General features: G+C 40.4%; 1 protein-coding gene and 1 non-coding gene across 5 annotated transcripts in view; both read left to right on the forward strand.

Annotated features, from left to right (window-relative positions):
* UBE3D (ubiquitin protein ligase E3D) overlaps positions 1-20,424 on the forward strand; it is an 83,983-nt gene extending 63,559 nt beyond the window's left edge. For 2 of the 4 annotated variants that reach the window (XM_035322470.1, XM_035322473.1), the window contains one exon: positions 18,457-20,424. In XM_035322470.1, the coding sequence (XP_035178361.1) occupies positions 18,457-18,477 (21 nt within the window). In that variant the 3' untranslated portion in view covers positions 18,478-20,424. Of the gene's footprint in view, positions 1-3,546; positions 3,763-7,802; positions 7,884-18,456 lie in introns of those variants that run through there. The other 2 variants (XM_035322467.1, XM_035322472.1) reach the window with 2 other exon arrangements.
* On the forward strand, positions 15,582-15,653 carry TRNAM-CAU. Its single transcript has one exon. It is a non-coding gene; the product is annotated as a tRNA-Met (tRNA).
* Positions 20,425-24,621: the final 4,197 nt, after the last annotated feature.

The following is a 24,621-nucleotide window of genomic DNA, read 5'->3' on the forward strand; positions in this document are numbered from 1 at the left end:
TGCATGATCCGAGGAGATGATTTTCAAATTTTAATCAAAGCATTGCGCAAGTGGAAAGGAAAGAGGCTGTAAAAGATGACTACCTGAGGAGTGGTTTGTTTGTGAGCAGTGTAAATTGTCTGTGAAGGGAAGTGGCTATTAGTGACTGTAATTTCATTCTTGTTGAGGCCTTTGGTTCCATCACTATGCAAATACCTGTTGTGGTACATGACGGACGCACAGCCATATGTTTAAGAGCTGCTGCATTTCTTTTACAAATGAAGTAGATAAGTAAGAGTAATAAAGGAAGAGAGGGTGAGCAGTGGTACAGATAAACTTGTGCTTAACTTCAGAAATCCAACTCTGAGGGTTTTCTTTGGGATGAATTTGTTGCCTTTGATTATATGTAAATAGCTGATTTTTTTTTTTTATTTGCTTCTTTTCTTTTTGCATTGTACCTCCTGAAGGGTATGAACTCATCACCATTTAGAAGAAATAGCAGAGAGATTTGGAGAGAGCAAAAGCTTGGGTTTTCTAGTCAGCATCTCCTGGAGATCAGGGAAGACGAACAGGATCATTTACCTACATTTTACATAATGAATCAAACATGAAAATAACTTTGACAAGTAGCAGAATGTGCTATACTAGAGAAAGCTGCCTTCTTTATTGCTTATGGGACTTACTTGGATAAAGTTGAATGACGATAAAAGCTGTCTACAGTACGTGTGCTTTAGGATGTATTTCCAGATATTTTAATACCACGTCCATTCAGTGTTCATTCACATGACATTGCCTATAGCTTTATTTTGAGTATTTTAATGACATGTGCATTAGCTCCAGTTGCTGTGTTACCACTGGAAGTAGTTTTATACTCAGCAGCAAACTATTTGATCTGGTTTAAGGTAGCCCTTCCACCTCTCTTGGCCTCTCTTCCATGTCATCTTGTCTTTTCCCTCTGCTCCTTCTGCATTATCCAGTGACTGCACAGCTGTCCAAACAGCTGGGTCAACGCAGCAGGGGAGAGGAAGTTTACAAGAGTGTTTGCTCATTGCATAAATTGCAATTGTATGGCAATAAATTAGTGAAGACCCCAGGGCCTTTGTGTAATCTTTGGCACTTCTTTTGGTGAGGAAAAAGGCTATGCTTGGAATGAAAGGTTTGTTTTTGAATTATCAAATGCCTGTGTGTGTGTGTGTGTTTTTGATAATGGTGGTATACTGAGAAGGAAGGACATCAGGGTTTTGAGACTCAAAATCTTCTGCCTTAATGCTAGGGTATAAAAGATCATTGACCCAGAAAGTCACTCCTGCCCCTACGGTGGAGGTTACTGTCTCTGTGCAAGAGAGCAGGGTTCATCTTAAGTCTGCTTGGAGAGCATTAGCATTTCATTTCCCACTGTTAGTGCTGTGATAACAGGATGACATGGGAATCTGATGAAAAGACCATCTTTGTCCTTGCTTTTGTGATCTGTTTTACTCCACAGGCTTGCAGTAGTTGGTGTGGTTTGTGGTAAGGACCGCGTGGAACTCTTGTGTGTTAGCAAGTGTAGTCCTCTGCTATTGCAGATAACTTGTCATGTATCATCAGTTAGTCAAGCCCTGTCTTAAAATCTCTTAGGTTCCTTGCACAGCTCTTCATTTTGGAAGACCAATTCATTTTCATCCAGTGGTTTCAGAAATAATCATTAACTGATCATTCATCAAAATTCTCCAATTCTGTCTCATTGGCGTGTAAGTATTCAGAGTTACGTGTTGCCTATCAGGGACAGTGATCCATAAGCCTTTTGTGAATCTAATTTTGAGCTCTATAAGCACTTCACCACATGACTAATTGCTTCCCTTGGACAACTGAGTTAAGTGGAGCTGTTCAGAGTTGTTCAAAAGTATATGCAGAGCCAATGATACAGGGCCAAGTTCAGCATCTGAATGATGCCGTTATTGTTGATAAGGTTGTTGGAATCCAAAGGAGGTGTGATTTTGTGTTGGGTCAGAATTGTATTCTTCAGTATTCTTTTTGAAGAATCCTTTGTTGTCTGTCATTTAAAAACTGTCCTTAATGTCTTGCTAATTGATAGGCTGGTTCTCTCATGGTATACAAGAAATACATAGAAGGGACGCACCTTAAACATACTGAAGTCATAGGTAATTGTATTAAACCTTATTAAAATGCAAACATCATTTAATACCAGAAACATAAACATGTAGCATCCACAAATTAGGTTACTACGTTTTTCAGTCAGTAGTTCCATAGGCAACAGGAAAGCTTTTTAATGTTGAAAGACATAAGGGACTAATACAGTCTAGACAACCATTTTAATTCTTTTGATATTCTCATTCTAAGCTCTGACTCGTAGAGTCAACAGTGCTGTGAGTTCCTATAGCTGAGAACCTTTGCAGCAGACAGACAGACTTGCCTGTATTTCCTTAGTTAAAATGTATTTTCTACATAATATCCTAGACTTCTAAGAAGCTGTCATGGAGAATAGCAATAAACAAAGTAATACTAAATTCCATACATTTTGCAACACCTTTCCCACAAATCTTTTGCTTTCCAACGTCATTGTTTATCTGCCTTTATGGTTGTATGAAGTTATTAGTACCTCTTAATGCCAGCGTGCGTAACTAGCAGGATTTGGGTTTAACCATAGTCTGCTTTAAAGCAAAACAAAACAAAGAAACACTTGAAAGCTTTTATCTTTAATTATCTTGCTTATTGTTGAGGGAAAGATACTCTAACGATGGTGAATATTGTATTTCATTATAAAACTTCAAGGGAGGTCAGTAATTTTTTTCCCCTGCAAAAACATCTGTTTTCATGAGTTTGATTGTCTAAATTGTTCGTTTCGGCTTTTCTTCTGACTGCAGCTGGCAAAAGAATGTGCTTGATCCCTGGAAAGAGAAATCATTTTGACCTACTAATGACTGTAGGGATATCTGGGGCCAGAGATCCTCACTGTAAAAATGCCTGATATAATTTAGGAGTTCAGATCTCACTGATAGTGGTCTTAAACTCCTAAATCATTTTGAGGCTTTGAAAATGTTTATTACCCAACCAGCATTAAACAGTAAAATTGTTGTTTATTGATTGTCTAGTCTTTTAACAGGCGTCATGAGATTCTGCAGGAAAAGGATGACCAGAGAGACCAAAAGCCAGCATAGGAAAGAATCTGGTACAGATGTTTTCCTAGATATCCCATAGTTATTTTAACTTTGTGTTTCGGCCTCTCTGTATTTCACATGATAGCAATGAATGCCACATTTAAATTATTCTTCCCTTCATTGTTAGCGTTTTTATTGCTGCCATATCATCTTCCAAACACCTGTTACCATTTTAACTCCATCCTAATCTCTTGCCAAAATTTGAACTCAGAGGTAAGAATGCAGTAGTCCCAATAAGGTGTTAAAAATAAAATAGTAGTTGATACTTATATACACCTTTATATGCACAAACTAATTAATCCTCATACCTCATGCAGGGAAGTATTTATTCTCATTCCAGCTTTAACTGCCAGGAAGTAGAGAGAATTTAAGCAGCTAATTTTTGAAACTTGCTTTTTTTTTCTGGAAGGTTTTCAAAAAATAACTCAGTGAAGACACCTGTTCAAACAATCCAGTTTCAAAGTTTTACTCAAAAGTGTCGCATTCTCCTTTAACCTCCTCTACGTCGTTTTTGTGGGTTGTGATAGGTTTACTGTTCATTCCATGTAAATGTGAGCACATAAACATCTCTCATTAAAAGCATCTGTAACACCTCCATTCTGTATCATGACTCCTCTGCCCCCTCCCTGCACCTTTCTTGGTGTTTCAAATGGTATTTTAAGTAACGTCTGGGTTTGGTATGTTAAGAAATGGATGTTCACAGGAGATGGCAATGCCGTGCACTGTAGCAGTGCCATGCATGGGATAAGGTTTCACCATTGTGTCACAGCCCACCCTGCTCACATAGCCTTTGCTAAGGGAGACTCTTAAAACTCTGTTATGTCTGTGTGCTGGTTTTGTTGGCATCACTAAGTCTAAAACATTGCAGGAGATGAAGATAATAGACCGTTACTTAGCTTTCAGGCTTTGGCACATTTTCTTTCGGGATATAAATGAAACAGTTTAGAGACTAAAGCAGAAATAAACTGGAGCTTCTCTCACCAGGCTATCAGCAGGTGGAATATTAAGCAGAAGTGGTTGGCTTTGTTTCTTTGTTGCCTCTTTTCTTTTAAAGTACTTTGCCATAATAGTTTTCAATAGACCTTTTCCTGACAGTTTGAAGATGGAACAGGTAACCTCCGGTGCTACCCCATAGTTTATCTGTCTTTACCTGTTTTTACCTGAGTTTTACCTGTCTGTTGGGATTTCTGTTGCGTGTTGGTGTAAGGCATGGGAAGGTTGTCTTAGGAAGTAGCTGAGTTGGGATAAAGAGGGAAGAAAAGATTTTCATTAAATTAAAATTGAAAAATACATGGACATACAGCACTAATAACTCTGGTGTCATGTCTGTGCTCTATCCTGCACCTGACTGTATTGCCATTACACTGAGAGCTGTAGGAAGGAGGAAACCGAAATCATTAAGTTGAAACCTGTATGATAGTCTTGATTATGCACCACGCCATTTACACGTTTTATTTAGTGTAAATACTTGTCTACATTTTGATGTTTAGCAAGATATCCAGCTCTCTCCTTTGTTGCTATGCTTCCAGTCAACCTCCTTATTCTCTTTACCTTTTTACCATGTTACTTCTAAAATCCAAATAATCTTAGCCAGCTATTTTTGTTCTGCTCAGGAAAAAAGGCAAGAACAGAGACAGGAAACAGAAGCAAGAAAAAGGCATCTCCAGCCAGGACCTGAGGGGGATTCTGGCTTGTGAATGTCACCTGCTGCTGGTACTGAGATGCAAATAATTGTGGGTTTTCTTGTAATCTCCCTTTTCCTAGGGAAACAATATGATCAAGACTGCATGGGCACTTGTCTCCTAGTGTGGTATTTGAGCCATAGCACAGGTTGGAGGTAAATACTGATAAAAAGAGTTTTGTGTGGGTTTAGGGTAGAAGAATTGATTTGTGTGAGGAGGAAAATGTTGGGGGTAGTGGTTAGAAATAGGAAGATTGTGAGGACAGAATATCTGAGTTAATGTAGTTCAATATCAGGGATTAATAAAAGAAATGTTGGTTTATGGTAAAGGAAGAATTTGAGCTGGAAAAAGAAGACTATTTTTTTTTCCTCTGGTTTGGAGAATGCAGAATGCGTAAGTCACTGTCCTGTTTTAGTATGTTCCATAGTACTTCATGGCTAAAGGGGACAGGACAAGGAGAGGAAGAAAGGCGACAAATGCCAACTGAGAGTCCAGCCACACTTACTATTACGTGGTAAAGAACTAAAACCAATGCTTCTCTTTCACATTTGTGAGCACTTTCCTCTCTTAAAGGCGTAATAGGATTGGAATACGGTAAACAGGGTATTTGGTTGAGATAGGACACTTCATCAATTACGTGCAGAGGATACCATCAAATGGCATCTAGTTCAGAGCAACAGCCATGCGAATGGCCAGGACGTCTGTGTAAACCAGCATCTTCTTCATCTTCTTGAAGGAATAAATGCACAGTGTGCTGAACTCTGATCTCACAGCTGACATGCTTCATACCCTGTCAGCTCACTTTTGAGAGAGGGGATCTGATCATACTGGGGTTAAGATGTAAGGGTTCTGCGGCTGTTGTGCAGACCATTAGGGTATGCATCGTGTTTTTTAGACGAGGAAGTCACAATACCATGTTTTAAATCATTGTGACTAAGGATGCTTAGACCTTTTTACAGCTTGCAGACCACTAGTATAGGGTTATGTTTTATAAGTTGTATTTCAAATGAAACCTTCCAAGAAAAAATAATATTAACAGATTTAAAACATTAACATAATGTCAGTAATATGGTTAATATTCCCCAGGGAAATGGTGGAGTCACCATCCCTGGAAGTATGTAAGAGATTCGTGGAGATGGTGCTTAGGGGCATGGCTAGTGGTAAACTTGATAGTGTTAGGTTGATGGTTGGACTTGATGATCTTAAGGGTCTTTGCCAACCTAAATGATTCTATTGTTATAATGTTAACATATTAACCAAGAAAACAATGGAATATCTACCATGAATAATACTATCTTCTTGTTGATAACGCAGAGATTGTGTTGCCACTTAGGTGGTCCTAGTTAGTCCACTTGGAATTAGGTACAACATAGTTGGTTCTAGGTAATGAAAATAAATCCGCGTATCTGTCTAGTCATTTCTTTCAAAAGATGACATACTATTCCCTAGTGCCTTGTTCAGGGCTTTTTCATTTTTTTCCTCATTGCTTAAATACTGTAAGAGCTGCAGTTGCTGGATACTGCAGTAGAAATAGTGTGCCTCTCCCTTCCCTTTCTGGGGAAGATAAAGCTATGCTTTGCTATGAGTGATACTGGCCAGTTGAAACAGATTCTCAAGAGTGCGAAGAAATCTTTGTGTTTGCCGGAGAAGGGCAAAAGCACAAAAGAGCCTTAGATTGAAATGACTTTCAGTAAATCGACCTGAAGCAAATTGTGCTGTGGCAGCAGGCTGTGTGTTTGAAAGTGTGAAATGACTGGTTGTGCGTTAGAGCGCAGGTCTTGGAAAGGGTGGCAGACATGACCTCCTCCTAGGCCACCTTCTTCAACACCATTTTGCGAAGCTAGAAAGTTTTTAAGAGCTGCATCATACGCGCCAGTTTAGTTTGCCAAGGATTAATCTCTTCATGTGTCTAGCTTTAGGGTGTAACTAGCATGCTGTAAATTTACGCAGCAGCTTGCAGTGCCTTGTTTGTTTTAGGTTATCCCGTGTCTCCCAACTGCCCATACATGCACGTACTTAAACAAATGTCTTCTCTACAGCAGTTATAACCACTTGATGCAGAAAAATATGCTGCTTGGATTGCCTACTTAGCTAAGGCTTGATGTTCTGCATGGTAATTGCTATAGTAAAAACTAAACATCATCTGGTGTTGACTAAGAGAATCTTAAATTCCATGGGTTTTGTATCACAGTTAGATTTGGATCAGTAATTGCAGTGCAATATTAGTACTAAGTTCCATCCCCTACTGTGGTTTGATGCAGTAGAGAAACTGTATTTAAGGCTAACAAAGGTAAATAATACTGCTGTTTCTGCAGCTGTATTAATGCTGGGTACCACAAATAGTAATGTCCACAGCAGAAATGAAAGTGGTGTAGGCTAATGTAGAAGGCTTGGCAATAGACAAAGCCATCAATTTTGAGGGCTTCTCATAGCTACATATAAATAAAAGATTAAATAATATTCTCCACTTATATAAATGCATATATATTTTTATATATCTTTTTTTTTTTCCACAAAAATATTTACTTGATCTAAAAAAAAAAAATTGGTTGTCTTCATATAAACTAAAACATCCAGAAATTTATTTTCTACTGTTTTTGTAGCTGCTTATAGATTTCCCTCTAAAGCTTGGGCGAGCTTCACCATGCAACTGTTCTGTTAGCAGAAAGACAGCCTGCAGAGCACATGCACAGCCTAGGACTTCACAGGAATCTCTTGCTTTATCTCTTTTATCTCTGGCACATTTCAAATCTAGCTTCATTCCTATAAGAAATTAATACTGTTAGGAGGGATTAAGAGAAAGAATGTGTGCTGATTTATAAAGGGCTTATTTAGTAAGTCCTGAAGGGGCATTACCAGATTGAGAAATCATATTTTAAAAATAAATCCTTAATTTGGTTACAATTAATTCTACAAGCAGTTGAATGAAATTAATCTATTTCCCTTTCTGCTTGGTTGTTTTGGTTAAATTTTATCTTCCCAGCATGGACAGAAGACAAAAGTGATTTCTCAGTGTGACATTCTCCTAATAAGTTTCTTCTTTCAATGAAGACTCAAAATCACATAGGTCTGCAGTGCCTTTCACGCTGTACAGGAGAGGAATTGCCCTTCCCCAGCCTTCTCCTTGAAGCACTGGGGAATTTGGCTGTTTAGATGATAGGTCTACTGAAGGCTGTCTTCCCCAGCTTTCATAGAATCACAGCCTTTCATTGCCACCTGTGTTTCTTTGTGCTTTGTAGTGTACGGCAGACCACAAATATGTTTCTTGTAAGACTTACAGCTGCTTCAAACTGCTTCTTTTTACAATGAGAAATTCTTTGCATATATATATAAAAGGACGGGCTTGAACTCCTGGGAAGCTGAACAGATAAGAGTCCTTCACAAAATGCCCTCTTCTCCATACCCAAATCTGAGCCCCATGGGGGTCAGTGGGTCAGATTGCAAAAATTGCCTTCCCATGTTCCTTTACACCACAAACCAAAGGTTTTAACTTGTCAGGATAACACAATCCTGCAACCTCTGCTTCCATCGACTTTACTATTGCCATCACCATGTAGTTCTGTGCAGCACAGTGCTGCCTGTAAGGGTGGATTGGGTTTATGTGTCAGGCTATTGGTAGTGGGGGGCTGCAGAGGTGGCCTCTGTGAGAAGCACCCAGCAGCTGCCCCATGTCAGAGCAGAGCCAGCTCCAGCCGGCTCCAAAAGGGACCTGCTGCTGGCCAGAGCTGAGCCAGGGAGTGACGCTGGGTGGACCTCTGGGAGAGCAAACTTAAGGAAGGAAAAAATCTGCTGTGCAACAGCAGCTGGGAGACAGGAGTGAGAAATGTGAGAAAAGCAGCCCTGCAGACCCCAAGGCCAGTGCAGCAGGAGGGCAGGAGGTGCTCCAGGCAGGCAGCAGCAGTTCCCCTGCGGCCTGTGGAGAGGCCCCTGGTGGAGCAGGCTGTCCCCCTGCAGCCCATGGGTCCCACACGGAGCAGATCTCCACGCTGCAGCCCCTGGAGGAGCCCCCGCAGGAGCAGGTGGATGTGGCCTGGAGGAGGCTGCGGCCCATGGAGAGCCCCCGCAGGAGCAGGCCCCGGGCCGGAGCTGCAGCCCGTGGAGAGGAGCCCACGCAGGAGCAGGGGTCTGGGGGGAGCTGCCACCTGCAGGGGACCCGTGCTGGAGCAGTTTGGTGCTGGGGGATGGACCCCGTGGTACGGAGCTGTGTGGGAGCAGGTCTTGAAGAGCTGCTGCCTGTGGGCAGCCCCCGCAGGCGCAGGCTCAGCTGGGGAAGGACGGCATCCCATGGGAGGGACCCCACGTGGAGCAAGGGCAGGGAGTGACCGTGAAGGAGCGGCAGAGACGAAGCGTTAGGGAATGACCGCAGCCCTCATTTCCCGTTCCCCTGTGCTGCTCAGGTGGAGGAGGTGGAAGAGGGTGGATGGGGGGGAAGGCATTTTTTGTTTTGTTTTGTTTTTAGTTTCTCACTGATCTAGTCTGCTAGTGATAGGCAATTATATATTAATCTCCCTATGTTGACTCTGTTTTGCCTGTGATGGTAACTGTTGAGTGATCTCCCTGTCCTTATCTCAACCCTTGAGCCCTTCTCATTATATTTCCCCCCCCTCTTGCCCTTTGAGGAGGTGGAGTGAGACAGTGGTTGTGGTGGAGATCACCTGAGTAAAACCACCACAGAGGGTAATCTGGAATTCATGCATAACAGTGAGGCATGAAGGCTTTTACATTGACCCTAGATTTTGTAGCTTCTTATATGATGAAATATTTGAAACACAGTTTGTCAAACTGTATCTGTTCAGTCAATCTGTAATACTGTTTTAATGACCTTTGCAGAAAGTCACATCCCTCTGTTGATATTTTTGTTTGAAATTGTTTTCTTAGTAAAGCATTTAAGATTTACCAGCTTAGGCATGTGAAGTTCAGCTGTTCTGAGGACAGACTGGTGGTTCTTCAGTTTGCTGAGTCCAGAAATGTCAAGGAAGGGTAACTATATAAAACACTACGAGAAAGGACCTGAATCAATTATTTATGGGAGGTTCTGGTAAGTGGCTGCCATTGATTAGCAGTGGATCAGATATTAGAGTGGCTAAGTCTAACATGACCTGTGTGGCATAAGGGAAACAGTCGCGCAGTGATGTGATGTTCAGCTCTCATCTCCAGAGCTTGCAATGTAATAAAAATAAAACATCATTGCAATGGAGGACAATTTTGCAGATGGAGTACAGCCAGGGAGCTTGCAGGCTACCAGGGGGCTGCCTTGAGGCAAGTAAACCCTACAGTGGGGTTTAGCTAGGGGCATCTCTGTCTCCTGTGTTGTCTTCTCCTTCTTCTACGTATTCTTTACTGATTTGAGTCTAAGAAGTGCATTTGCCCTTCCCAGGAGCAGCCTCAGAGATGTAGGGATAATATGTAACAGCTTGGTAGCATTCAGTCTGGAAAAGACAGCTGCTTTTTTATGGGTCTGAGGATTCAGTGGGGGCGAGTGCAAATATAGCAGTTAATGTTCTTTCAAGTCTCTGCTTATCTGGTGCCATCTGCTTTGTGTCCAGTCATTCACACTGGTGCCAAAACATATTTCTGGAACAGGTATTTGTGCATCAGCAGCCCCTAGCATTTAGGTGAGCACCAATATGCAAACTGTGCGGCATGGACAGGCAGGCGAATTCCTAAGTTTCAATGTGATTATTAAAATCAGACATTGCCAATAGCTGCTATATTATGCTATATTATGCTATTTTGCTATAATAGCTCACAAGGTGATGGTAACAGCTACTGGACTGTAGCTGTCCCGTCAGAAAAACACTGTTGTACCTCACAGAAGGCACTATTCTTTTGACTCCTTTCTCTTGTTAGCAGGTATGGGAACACCAAACTTTGAGCTGAGTTTATCAGACATCAGATGTTTATAGAGCTGTGACCTGGACATAGTGCAGATGCTTTAATCCTCCCACTCCTTGATCTGTCTTTGTTTTACAACAGTGAGAAATATATCAGGCAGAATTATGGCCTTCTCTACATGTTTATGCATGCTATTGTTGTAGTAGTACCAGCATGCTGTTAAGTGCATGGCTTTTATAATACATGTAGGCTCAATTGTACTCACAGACGTGTTTATTTCACTCTCTCTGATTCTTTTTTCAAGGTAGGAGTGTATTCTACGTACAGGACATCTTGACTGCACTGCAACCACCCAAACAGTTGTATTAGCTGTAATTATTAAGGCTTAAGCCATAACACTTAGAGCTAGGTTTTGTGGCAGTACAAATCTGTTTGAATTAGTCTTTGGTCTGAGGCTTTGAGCATGTGTTATCTTCAAAATCCAGTGGCACATGTGTAAGAAGATGCTATTCTTAGCTTTTCACTGTTGTTCCCACCAGAGCTTAGCCTCTTCCCTGCAATCTGCCAGCAGAATTGTTTGTGGGGGCCCTCTCTTTCTTGTTTCTAGGATGAATCAATCAGGTTAGCATGGACCAGAGTTTAGCTTAATAGTCTGATTTCACCAGACACTAAGTAGAAAGCTTGACATGTCATTTTGCAGGGAAAGAGGAACAGTAACCGGTGGCAGAGGGATAGCACTGAACTTGTGAAGTTAATTTCTTCCACCAGCATAGCTGAATCTAAGAGCAGGGATCTGCCTGCAGCTGCCCACTGCTTCTCAGGAAGGATTTTCAGTTCAGTTCCTGTGCATGTGTATGGCATGGCATTACCTGATTACCTGTCAGTTTAGAGCGGTAATGAATACAGCATTTGATGTTAATTGTAGGCTGTAGCTTCACTGGCATGTAATCAAAGTTTCCTGTGCAGTCATTCAATCATGCTTGATTTCATGCTAGCACGTGTACAGGACTAAAGCATGGGAATTTGTTTATGTACAGATCATCTACTTGCTATAGGTAACACTTAAGATTGCCATGTAAATTGCCTTCCTCTAAAACATAATGTAGTGTTGTGAACTACGCGTGTAGTGTATAAAATTGGTCTAATGTTCAAGGAAAATGATGAACATAAAGTGTCTTTTACACTTTTAACCCTCAGACTTGAGCCTGGTGGTAGGGTTTAATTCTTCAGTGTGCAATGGAAAAGCAAACCCAGAGCAATCATATTTCAGGAAGCATTCATAGGTGTAGCAGCTTCATTATCTGCTGCTGAAACTGAAGCACATGAAGCTACATTCAACTCACTATTTTCCTTTATAATTATGTAGGAGCAGGCAGAAGTACAATTCCCTCTCTGATACTGAAGAGAAATTCTGTTGTATATCTTCTAGCTACTTTTGTTTAACTATTGGGAGAAACATAGGTATTAGAAATAATACTCTCTTCAGCTTTTAGGGATCTTTATGCACAGTTCACTTGGTCTCCTTTAAAGGGAATACAAACATAAGAACAGTTTTGAACTTGTGTGAAAGCATACAAATACATCTTGTGAGATATGGGTTGTTGTTTTCCCATTTTGATGAAATAAGGATCTGGCTTCTATTTCTTGCAGCTGACTGAAAAATTGAACTGCTTTTCCTTTTCTAAGCTGAGAAAATAATTTTCTCCTATTGCTGCATTTCCTCCATCTATTGTCAGCTCCACAAAACAGATTGTATGCAGTGGATTTGCAGATTGCATTTCTTTAAAAAATTATTGTTTAGCTGCCTTTAGTACTGCTTCTGCTTCTCTTACACCAGTCATCCGCTTTGCCTGTTTGCCCAGTGTTACCATTTCGGGTAGAGCAGATTTCTTTCCAGCAGCTTCTGCCATCTGGAACCATCTTCTTTTATCTCCCTAGTTCATCGGGTCTTTGCAGCTTTTCAAATATTTTCGGAAATTACTACTTTTTACTTTCACCCGTTACTCCTCAATGTTTGACCCCATGACTGGATGCCTAATTCAGTATCAAGTGCCTTCACCCCACTGTTTCCTGTGAGATTTTTATCATGCGAAGTCAGGCAGTACAGCTTGATTTAAAAAAAATAAATCCATGAGATAAAGTGTTATTAGAAGGATGCAGAAAGCCTGAAATCTATGACCCCAGAAGTACATTCTCCCTACTGGGGAAAGAATATGTTGCCAACCTCCGTTTTGGTAGCTTATACCTGTTGCAGTGTTTGACCGGAGTACGCTTTGTGAAGTTGCTTTTCCCAAATTCATTATCATGACATGTAGAGAATGCTTAACTTTGACATTTTGCATTTTCACATTTTCCTGGGAAAGCTAAGAGAGCACAGCTAGGACTGAACATCACAGCTTGGATTTCTTAACTTGCCCTGGTTCCGAAAGCTTTGAACAAAGTTGTTGTGTTTTATTGTTTACTGTAAAAGTGAGTTTGAGAGAGATAGCACTTGTATGTCTGTTGTGCTGTACTGCTCCCTCTTGATAGATGGTTCTTTAAAATGTTGAAAACATGGAGTTTACATTCATTCATTATCCAGAGTTCTTAGCAGTTTCTGGCACTGTAGGAACTAACAAGGTGGAGCGCTGAGATGCACTTGGTACACTGAGATAGGTTATTGTCTTAAGACATAACAGAGAGAAAATGAAGAAACAATGTTGCTGGCCGTACAAGTAAGGGTACTGGAATACAAAAATCAAGTCTTAACAATGGCTTAATATTAGCTATCTTGAGCACTTTAACAAGGGAATGATGTGCTGAGTTATGAGCAATGTAAAAATCCTTGAATGAACTGATTAGCGAACTGACTGTTATTCTGCATTTAGTGATACACCTCGGTTGTAGATCAGATAGCTGTTTGGCACGTTGCTTTCCTTCCGGAGTGCAGCAGTAGCAACAAAATACTGCATTTGTGGACTTCACTAAGAGAGTTGTTACTAGAGCTTGAAGAGGCTAGTAGTTGTCCGTCTTGCAGAGAAACTGTCCTACTAGCTGGAGAACTGGGGGAGAACCACTCGCTCCCACCTGCCCAACCCATAGGTTTGTAATTGTGAAGCTAGTGAACAGTGCCAGAACACCTTATCTAGAACATACAGTTTCCTGATGGTTAGCAATCCAAGTGCATCTGGAATAACAGTTGTGATAAAGAAATATTTTACATGCTTCGTATTGAGCTTTGGTTGAGGTGGAACCTTGTAAGTTGTTTAGTTTAAGTTGGTTTTGTTCTCAAACATCTTTGTGTTGGTGCTGTTTTTTAAACAGCTTCTGTTTTCCATGTGTTACCCATTTTTTGTAGGCTCTGTCAATTTTAGGGATGATCTAATGTTTTTTTTCACTCACATTGATAGTAAATATAAATGCAAACACTGACAAATGGTTCCTTTTGATATTTTTCATTTTATTGGGCAGTAGGGGAGCCTTAGAGGTTCAGGAAAACATTTTGTTGCAAATCAGTCCTCTCAAAGGAGTGAAAAAGCCTATTTCATGCATTAAAAAATATATCAAGTAGTCAAATTCAATAAATACATCCATTCTAGTGATGCACCAAAAACGTGTACAAAAGGAGCCTGCAGTCTTGAAACTAGGGCTAGAAAAAGCTGCTTCAAATTTTGTTTCTGGTGTATTGTAATGGTTATTGATTTTCTTGATTATTTTTTTTTTTCTTGCAATGCAAGGAAAAAATTATGGCTCTGTTAAAGTCAATGTGAGTTTTTCCTTTGACTTAATTGGGGCCGGGATTTCATTCCTTGCCCTGTGTTACTTATGACTCCTCTGCACAGGTAAGATTTTACATTTGATGTTAATTACTGTCTATCTCTATTCATCAGAGTGACTAAATCTCAAGAAAGATGACGGGCATATTGATTTTCCTTGCGTTTTATGTCTTTGAGGGTGGGAGTCTTTGGCTTAGTAGATAAATTTCCCTACACGATGAGCAGTTTCAAGCCTTTACAACACACCTTGGCTGAGCTGATGGAAATGTTTCTGATGGAGTGACTTACTGTTGGAAAATGCTGATTAAACTGAGTGAGGCGGCTCTGGGAATATGTCAATGTGAGGAGATTTGGGGGGGAAATAGGCTGACTTCCACCTCCGTCCAGCTTCACGTAGACATTTCTGAAAATCCATAGGAAAATTTGTGTCTGAATTTTAGCTCCAGTTTGGAAGAAATGAATGATTTGGAAACATGGACACTTTTGTGGATCTTGATTTTCTTATCTGCGTAAACCTTTCAGTGAAGTAACATTGCAGCTTTATTACTGCTGTTATTGCTGGGGTTGAGAAAGAGATGTACAGGAAGTGAGATGACTTGATTTTTCCATTCTAGCCAAGAATTACTACTGTCATGTCCCTTTCACAGCATTTAGTGATGTTAATTTATATGTGAATCCTGTGTGTGAATAATTTTCTGACAAACCTCTTAGATATTTTAAAACTTGCTTGATTTTTTGCATCCTCTATAGCAGACATACAGCCCTCTGTTCAACATCCTTTGGCCATAAGATCCAAAATAAATGTCCTTTTTACTTTGTTTTGCCTTCTGTTCTAAACACTCAGTGATGTTACATGCTTTAACTCAAGTCTGGAATTACTTTGCATTTACTGTGGGGTAAGCACGTTCATGCCAGCAGTTGCTGTGCAGTAGGTGTTCCAGCAGCCTTTGTTTTCCTCCAGCCCTGCTGTGCGCTTCCTGCCCTCCAGGATGTCAGCTATTTGAGAAGGCTTACTTCTGTTTGCCCAGTTTAGAGCCATGGCCCTTATTTTCTGCATGCCTAAAATAGATGTCGGAAGGTGTTTTTTCAAAAGAAGAAGAAATCCTCAGGGCTGGAGTATTCTGTTTGGTGCATGCTGGCTTTCTAGGTCAGTGCTGGTGCTTGCAGTCAGGAGCAGAGTGGCGCAGCGGAAGCGTGCTGGGCCCATAACCCAGAGGTCGATGGATCGAAACCATCCTCTGCTAGCAGCATTTTCTTCCCCTCTGCTCAGCCCTGCTCAGGCCACAGCTGGAGCCCCGTGTCCAGTGCTGGGCTCCCCACTACCAGAGGGACACGGAGCTCCTGGAGAGAGTCCAGAGGAGGGCTACGAAGATGATGAGAGGCCTGGAGCACCTGTTGGAGGAGGACAGGCTGAGAGACTGGGGCCTGTTTAACCTGGGAAAGAGAAGGCTGAGGGGAGGCGTCATCCATGTAGAGGCAATGGGCACAAACTGAGGCACAGCAGGTTCCAGCTGAATATGCGGGGGCAGTGCTGTACTGTGAGGGTGAGAGAGCACTGGGACAGGCTGCCCAGAGAGGCTGTGGAGTCGCCTCTGGAGATACCCAAACCCCACCTGGATGCCATCCTGCACAACGTGCTCTAGGTGACCCTGCTCGGCAGGTCCCTTCCCACCTCAGCCGTTCTGTGATTCTGTCAGTTCCTCGTGGTTGATCATGCTTCATACATTCTTTAGATACGGTATAAGGTAGACTGATAATTGTTGGTCAGCTCTGAAAATCCCAAGTGGTAACTGAGAGTAATTTGAATATTCACTTATGTGACTGCAGTTGAAAAGCTCTTGGAAAGAAAAAAGGGGAATTGTATGTCTCAACTTTTTTCTTCTGCATTTTTTGTGGAGTAGAAGAAACAGATTATATTTTCAGGAGGCTGTTGTGTAACATGGTAGTCTTTTTTTTTTTTTTTTTTTTTTTTTTTTTTTTTTTGGCCTTCCATGGTGGCATCTGCCCATCTTGCTTTCAGTCCTTGTGTTCAGCAACGTGTAATGCTTGTTCCCAATTCAATATCTGAAGAAATCTTGGCAGATAAGAATCTTGACATGTGATTGTGTTTCCTGTCAGTTAACTTCACTTTCTGAGTTAGTATCCTGACACTTCTGAAGAAGGCTAAACATAAATAAAACCATGCGGGAGAAACTGCTGCATGCTTGTGACCAAGAACAAATGAATGAGGAAACCAGAAATCCTTAGGCATTTTGGATTTGGTAGGTCACCTTCCCTCTAAATAGCTGGACGTGAGCCCACTTAGTGCACTAAAAAGAGGAGGTACCTCATTTGCTGTCTTCTGAATTAAGGGAAAGTGTTTGTCTTCTCAGTGCTTCCTGGGGTAGGACTTTTTTCTATATAAAGATAAAAACTTCGGGTTGAGTCCTGGCCATTTTAAAATCTAAGGCATTTTTTCATTGACTGTGGAATTGGGATTTTGCTTAAAGTGACTAGCAGGCAACATTGTTCAAACAAGATAATATTTGTGGCAAATCGGGAAGTGTATCAGAGATTTGATCTAAGCTAATTTCAGAATGCTATCAAATGGCCTTTTAAGTTAGACAAGATAAAAGCCTTGTGCTTTGCTATTCTGGGAGTGAAAGAAGTTTTTGATACGTAAGTGGAAAAATATGCGTATTTGGGTTTCCTTTAGAGGAGTACAGACCAGAAAGCCTTTGTCATTCTTACTTAAACTATGAGAACTTATATGGTTGATTTAGTTCAGCAACAATTGCAGTGCAGCGCAGGAGCAAAAAAGAGTGATTTGGGGAACTTTTGGGAGATGATAGCCAAAAAAGTGGTGTGAAAGTAACACTGCTTTCTAACCATAGAATCATAGAATATCCTGAGTTGGAAGGGACCCAAAAGGACCATTGAGTCCAACTCCTGGGTCCCCAAATCACCACCCAAAAAATCAGACCATGTGTCTGAGAGCATTGGCCAAACACTTCTTGAACAACAGGCTTGGTGCTATGCCCACTGCCCTGGGGGGCCTGTCCCAGTGCCCGACCACCCTCTGGGTGCAGAACCTTTTCCTGTTATCCAACCTGAATCACCTGTTGCAGCTTCAAGCCATTTCCTTGGATCCTATATATAGGAGCTTCACATAAATTATATGAAGCTTCACATAAATTAATAAATAGATAAATAAAAGATTGTCTGAAAAACCTGAAAGGACCTCTAATCACATCCTTCTAGGCTCGTTCTCCTCCTTCATTTCCAGGACCTCCCTCCTTAGTACTGCCACGCAGTCATCAGCAGATCACCCTCTAGGTAATGACAGCTTGAGACAAAACCCTCTGTATATTGCATTTTTTTTAGTTTCTCAAACTCTGCAACTTACATCAACTTAAGAATAAATACTTGGCTTCCAAGAAGGCATCTACCTCAAACTCGATGTCATCCAATGCATGAGTATAACAATCTTCTTCCCATGCAAACAACCCTTACACTTATAAACAGTCTACACAGTAATGTTTCCAACATATTATTGCAAGGCAGAGCAGAACACACACGAAGAACTGCTGACAGAGGTCCCTATCCCCTCTCGTATCTGTCAGAGGTATCCAACCCCCAGCTGCACTCATGGTCTATCACTTGCCCAGTTGCATCCTAAACAGAGGCAGGAGAATGGAGAAGTATGAATGATTTTTAAAGTTAACTATTGGTGTTTCCAAGGCAAATTGAAATAACAATTCTTGATTGTTATTCCATTATTTTTAGCATAAAAAATCACTGAGCCTTTAAAAGAAGTCAAGAGACCAAAATAAAAATATGCTTCAGGAGTCAAGGTTTCCTACTAAGGAGTAAGGAATGCCAAGTCTTACATGATCTGAAAGATATGCAACAACAGCACGAATATAGCATCTTCTGTCTTATTGCATTATTGTGTTTTTACGTGAAAATATTGTTATAATACATGATTTCAATTAATACATTGAAACATCTTTGTTTTACCTGCACCGCTGAGACTAAACACAGTTTTGTTTTTGCTTCCTTTTACAGGTGGCCTTTTTAAAGATGTGAAGAACTCAGATGAAGACTGTTCTCAAATCCACTTCCAGCAGAAATGTGCAGATAACGTCCGATGGTGTGACTTCTAGGAAAAAAAATATCCACTGGAAATACAAAGCTAAATGGGGAGTGGGTTATTACTCTTTGTATCTGAATGAATTTCAAAACCAAAGACATAGAGAGTTAACTTTTACGTCCAGTATGTTCTTAGATGGCATTCCAAGAGTGACTTGTGTTACATCCAGCTGGGATCACTGTTACGATCTATTCATAGCCAAAAGGGAATTGTCTAAGTACTTAATACTAACTTTACTGGACAGTGTAGTGACCTGTATGTCCTGAGGAAACTGGTATCAAAGAGAGATCCTAAAATACTGAATGTTTTGGATGCCAAAGGAAGCTCTTTGCTTTCTTTGTTCTGGTAGAGTTAAAGGTCCATAAATACAAAATATAAAATCAGATTTTTTTTTGGTCAGACTTGTATGTTTATGATGTATGTTGTTTCCACATTAATGTCTACCTTTTTTCTTGAGAGAGAAATTTTCATATTGCTACACCTCTTAAGAATTTTGTGAAACTGATAATATTTTGGAGCGTCAAGGTTTTATGTTTCTTTGGAATAATTATTCCTTCAACTTCAAACGAGATTATATACCTGAGGGCTGCTTTGCAGAAACTGCTGGAAACGAAAGATACTTGTAGCAAGTCAGTACAGCTTCCCTAAATTGTCATTCTCTGCTGTAAATACTTACCTGCCTTTCACAGGAGTGACTGTGTGTTTGCACGGAACAGAGTCCGTTACCATTTTGGGTTTTAGAATTGATTGAATAAGGGGTAGATTGAATGAATGGAATAGAATAATTTTCCCCTTCCCATGTCCAGTGGTACTAGTGCATGGGCTAAGGAGAAGAAAAGATGCCCCCTGGCATTTTTGCCTGAATTTCTGCTTTTTGAGACAGAATGCTTTTAAGCTGGGAGGAGGTGCTCCTTTAATATCAACCAGTTGTCTGGTTTGGCAAATCAGAGTCAAGTACTGGAATAATGAATCTGACCTAGTGCGACAATTCTGTTTTCAACATCTATAGAAAAAGGTGTCCAAAAAGAAAAAATGAGAACCTGTTTACATGGGCTGGCTTTTTCAAAGCCCATCTTTAAACCCTCAAAATAAAAAGATGCAACCTTGTTGGAAAACGGTTGTATTTCAGGAGAACCAGTTCTGGAGGGAGTATTCTTAAAGGAGTTCTTTGAAAATTCCTGAATTTTGAAGAAAATGAACACACCCTTTACCCATTTCATGATGAAATCACCTTAATGTAGGAAGTGACCCTTCAAAGTATTGGGCACCTTCTCTGAGCTTTATGTGTCCCAGGTCAAATAGCTGAGGCCTCTCAGCACCTAGTCTGGATATCATTTCATTTTTCAGTTATTATTTTAGTTTTCAATATTGAAGTAAGAACAAAAATACTTTGTATTCAGGGACTCAATTATCCAGCTCCAAGATATTTTGTCTACGCACCAATGTTTAGTCATTTTATAAATAAAATATATCTTCTAAATCAGTTTACTGTTTGTTCAGCTCAATTTCTGTGACAGCTTTAGCTTCCCAGAATATGGCAGAGGAATTTGCAGACAGAAGACATTTGTATCACACTGAAATGCTCCAACTTTAAAATCTTTTCCAACCTATTTACATGACCCCTGTTATAGTTTTGCATATATGGAGCAATCTTGGGTCAGAGACCATTTATGCTTTTGTGGTTAAGTCTGTCGCTTCATGCACAGCAGTAAAAAATGGGGGTAGAGGAAGAAGGGGGGAGAGGTGTGTCTTCCTAGGTGGTGGTTGCTAAGAGAAAAGCTGGGCATCAGCCTGCTTGTGAGAGGTGGTGAGTTATTGCCTTTGCATCACTTGCTTTTTCTTTTTTTCTTTTTTTCTTGTCATTTATTAAACTGTCTGTCACAGCTCTTGCCTCCCTTTCTTTGTTGAGTAGCATCACGATGACGTTTGGTTGTTGACATCATCTTGAAAAGGTGTGCTAGTACAAAGTACAGTCAGTTACTGCAATATTTTTTTAGTATCTAGAATTAGCGGTACATTTTACTTTATTTTACATACCATGTTTGGATACACATACAACAGAAAGCTTTAGTTTTGAAGCGTGTAGACAAGCTCAGCTTCTCCATGCAGGTGAGAAAGGATGCACCAAACAGGAGGAGGCCCCACAGCTGTTTTTTTTTTAGAAAGCATTTGACCCTACTTATTGCTTACCCTGCCTCCCCATTGTTTTGTATGTTTCACTGCATTTTTCATGGCAGAAAGTATCTCAATTTTTGCTTTCTGTAGTGTCAAGCACAGTGTTAGTCTTAAAGTAATAACAATAAATCAGCAATGACGTTAAGTCCCCAGCTCACATTAGCTGAGACAGATGTGCAGCCTTTCCTAATGTGCAGTTTCTAAACAGTGTAAGGCAACAAGAAGCTATTAAAAATGTCAGCTTTAATTCTAATACACTATCGAGTTATGAAGGTGGCTGTTGGTGTGGTGCACAAAACATGCCTATCAGTCAGAGCAGCACCGTTCTCTCCATTAGCGACGATGGACGACAATATTGTTTCTGTCATTAATGGGTCATAGGATGATGATTGCAGTGTAGGGCTTGTTGCCATTTTTAAACAGGTTTGACCATTGTAATGAACTGGGATAGCTAACCTGGCATGCCAAATAGGTCCCAATGTTTTTATTTTAATTCCAAAATTAGGATGGCTAAAGGGTTTAGTTTAAATTGCCTTCTGTGCAGGTTAGAATAAGCTGAATGATAACAAATGGGTTTGTACAGGGAGCTATGCTGGTGCTGCCCTGTGAGTTGATGGGCAATTTCTACCTTACATCTGCTTCACTTTTCTGTGTAAGGAACCTTATAGATATATGGAGCAGCTTTAATTAAAATTTACAATAGCTGGTTTTGCACAGAACACTCTGGGTTTAAATGCAAATGCATTTCAGTAATTTTCTTTCTGTTTTGATGCCTGTATTGTTGTTCCTCCAGAACATCACTTTATGGGTTCAATTTTAGACTTTGCATTCTTTCCTTTGTCTCCTAGCAAACTGTGTTCCATTATAAATGACAGGTTACTTGTCTGAGGTACTGTATGAGCTCATCTTCGTCGTTCCTCTCGGTCCCCCCTCTGTCTTGCTACTGTTGTATCACTTTTGTTAAAGCACTGCACAATCTGCAGATGAACAAATTATAGAAATATTGAGCAACCCTGTCTTTGCTACGCTTCCTCAGTTTATTCTTTCAAAGTGGGCTGTATTGCCTTATGGCAGGCACCAGGGAGCATTAGGCAATTTTCACAGAGTATCTGGAATTTTACAGGTCCGTGTGCTAAATGCTCAGTAGCAACATCTGTATCTTCCTATATCTGACTGTGACAGGTAAGTGTGATATTGTTCTTACTGCAGACAGCAGTTACTGTGTTCAGATCCCATGGAGCCGTGGTTCAGGACGGTCAGATGGCGTTCTTTTAAAGATGACTATGACTGTATTGTCTCACTGCCAAATTGTGTCTAGCAGCACTTGCTTTGTTCCCATCCAGGGGTCTTACACATGGATTGCACAGGTCACTATATCCTTACTGATAGGTGCTTATTAATCTCCTTATTGATAGGTGCTTCTACTATCTGCCTGTATTCAATGATGATATAAATGCATAGCAATTTCCCATTGTAAACAATAGAAAACTATTTTAAAGGATAGAATATCATTTTAACTTGCATACTTTTATTCACTTCTTCAAGGTTGTGAAACATTTTACTATCTGCCTTTTGCTGTGGTAATACAGAAGGCTGCAGATAGATCCTGTGTTGTAGCAGCAGCAGCTCCACCAGCTAGGGGGCTGTGAAACAGACTTTACACCTTTATTATTTACACCAGTTAATTACACCCTAGTTGGCTGGCTCTCTTGTCTTTTACCAACATGTGTTTCCTCATGTGTAAAAGTACGTTTTTGTTGTAAGGGTCATGATTCTCCTTCCAGTGACACTGTGTGGGCATAAGTTGGGTTATACCCGCTGGGGGTACATGGGTGAGTACAATACAGCTGCCATTCCCACCGAGTCATGACTTCAGTGCAAATATTGCAAATTTACATCATGATGTGCAGCACGGACAGGAGGGAGATGGCAGCTCTTCTGCTTTTCCTGTTACTCCCACTCTGGAATAGTGTTGAGTTGGCACGCCTCTACAAACAGGGCCAGGCATGTCTGAGAAAGGCCTGAGACCATGTCTGGTCAGATGTGGAGTTAGTTGTCATCATCATGCTATCATAACAGGAAGGTTGAGCACAGATCCCACATGGAAATGAATTGCAAGGACACTGGCTGTAGAAGAAGAGGGGAGAAAGGAATTCAGGCAGTGCTCTACCAGCTCTGCGAGACAGACCAGTAGGTTTATTGAGTATATTCATGATGCAGTGCCTCTTCTCTCCTTTCTAAACTTTGTCAAAAGTTTCTCTCTGACTAATAAGAAGCGTGACATGTAACAATCCAATTCTATACTTAGTGTAGGCTGTTTTCTCAGATTACCAGACTTGCCCTTTACCAGGCTTTGATTTATGTGGACCTAATAAGAGAAAGGCAAGAACAGTCCTTTGTTTGAGGTTTGAAAGAAAATGGAGGTAGGGGACAATTTACAGCTTGTCCTTTGTTGCCAAAAAGGAAAAAAGGGTTCTGTAAAATTGCTGGAACAAATATTCTCAAAACATGTAACACAAAATGCACTAAATCAAGAGCGCCTTTTAAATTGATGGCCATTGAGAAGAACATATGAGCCGTAGTTTTAGTTGATTCACGGTAATTATTAAAATATTTTGTGGTTGAGATGCACAAAAATGTCTTGACTGCTCCAGCCTCTTATCTCGAGTTTTAAAGAGCACTGCTGGTTCCCATCCTCAAGCACTGTGAGGCAGGTCTGGAAGGTCGGTGCTCAGGTAAGCAAACAAGGCATGAGGAAGACAGGGACCACAGCTTGACAGAGGGTTCTGAAAGATGCTTAGGGCGATAATAGATTAATAGCTTGTCTGAAGGAAATTATTTCCTGTCCTGAAAAGGGCTTTTTAGATTGCTGCAAGCACATGAAGAAACATCTTGGTGGGTTGGGGATTTTGGAATTGGTGTCATAATTTGTAAATGAAAACTTATTTCCTAGCCTGTTGGGTTTTTTAAATGGTCACATGAACTCAAAAGAACATCTTTTCTTATAATAATGTGGATATGTTTTACATTTTTTCTAATTACTTGTGATTTGCTAGGGTATGATTCCCATCTGTACCTTCATCATCTTCTAGATTTTGACATTCGCTCAGCAAGAGTCACCATTTGCACTAGGGCATATTAGCTTTTATGAAATGTAGGAAAAAAAATGTTTAAAGTAGAAACCAGCGGTAATTTGTTGTTACAGTTACCAGAATACTACTAAATAAAGAAAGACCTCACATGGGCTACTTGTTTTGTTGTGTATCATTCCACATTTTAAAGCAGATTTTGGTCTCTTGCTGGTACTAGACAAATGTTCCATTATTAATATTAATCATTTTTATTTGGGTCGTAGAACATAATTTTAAAGCATTTTTTGAAAGAGATGGATTTCAGAACCCATAAGACTTTTCTATCGCTTGAATCCGATCTTCTGTTAGTGCTGGCACGCTTCCATATGGTTCTGTCTCCTATGACTCCTTTCATATCCTGATCCCTCATAAATTGAATCAGTTATTTTTTTGTCCTGCTGCTCTTACTGGAAACCTGATCTGGAGCCTCACTTTTCTGATAGATATCTGATTTCTGGTATAAGTATATCCCTGGCTAATTTGTGCCAACAGCATTCTTTAATGTAAGTACAGTTTTCTACCTGGGTTCTTAAACTTTATTCTGTGTTTGGGAAACAATCCTGTCTCCCCTCAGTGTTTGTTTTATTAATAATTTCTTTCCCCCAAAATTGTGTTCTACCAGATTCTGTCTGTTCTGGTTCAAATTAATCTTTCTTGTGAAGGAGTGAACAAATCATGCACAAGGGTGTGGGTCTTGGTCTTAACAAAGTGACATTAATACTTCCGTATTTCCTTTGGGAATACCTCATTTTATGTGTCAGAGCAGACTTCTCT

Source organism: Oxyura jamaicensis, chromosome 3, assembly GCF_011077185.1.
Source record: "Oxyura jamaicensis isolate SHBP4307 breed ruddy duck chromosome 3, BPBGC_Ojam_1.0, whole genome shotgun sequence".
Lineage (NCBI taxonomy): Eukaryota > Metazoa > Chordata > Aves > Anseriformes > Anatidae > Oxyura > Oxyura jamaicensis.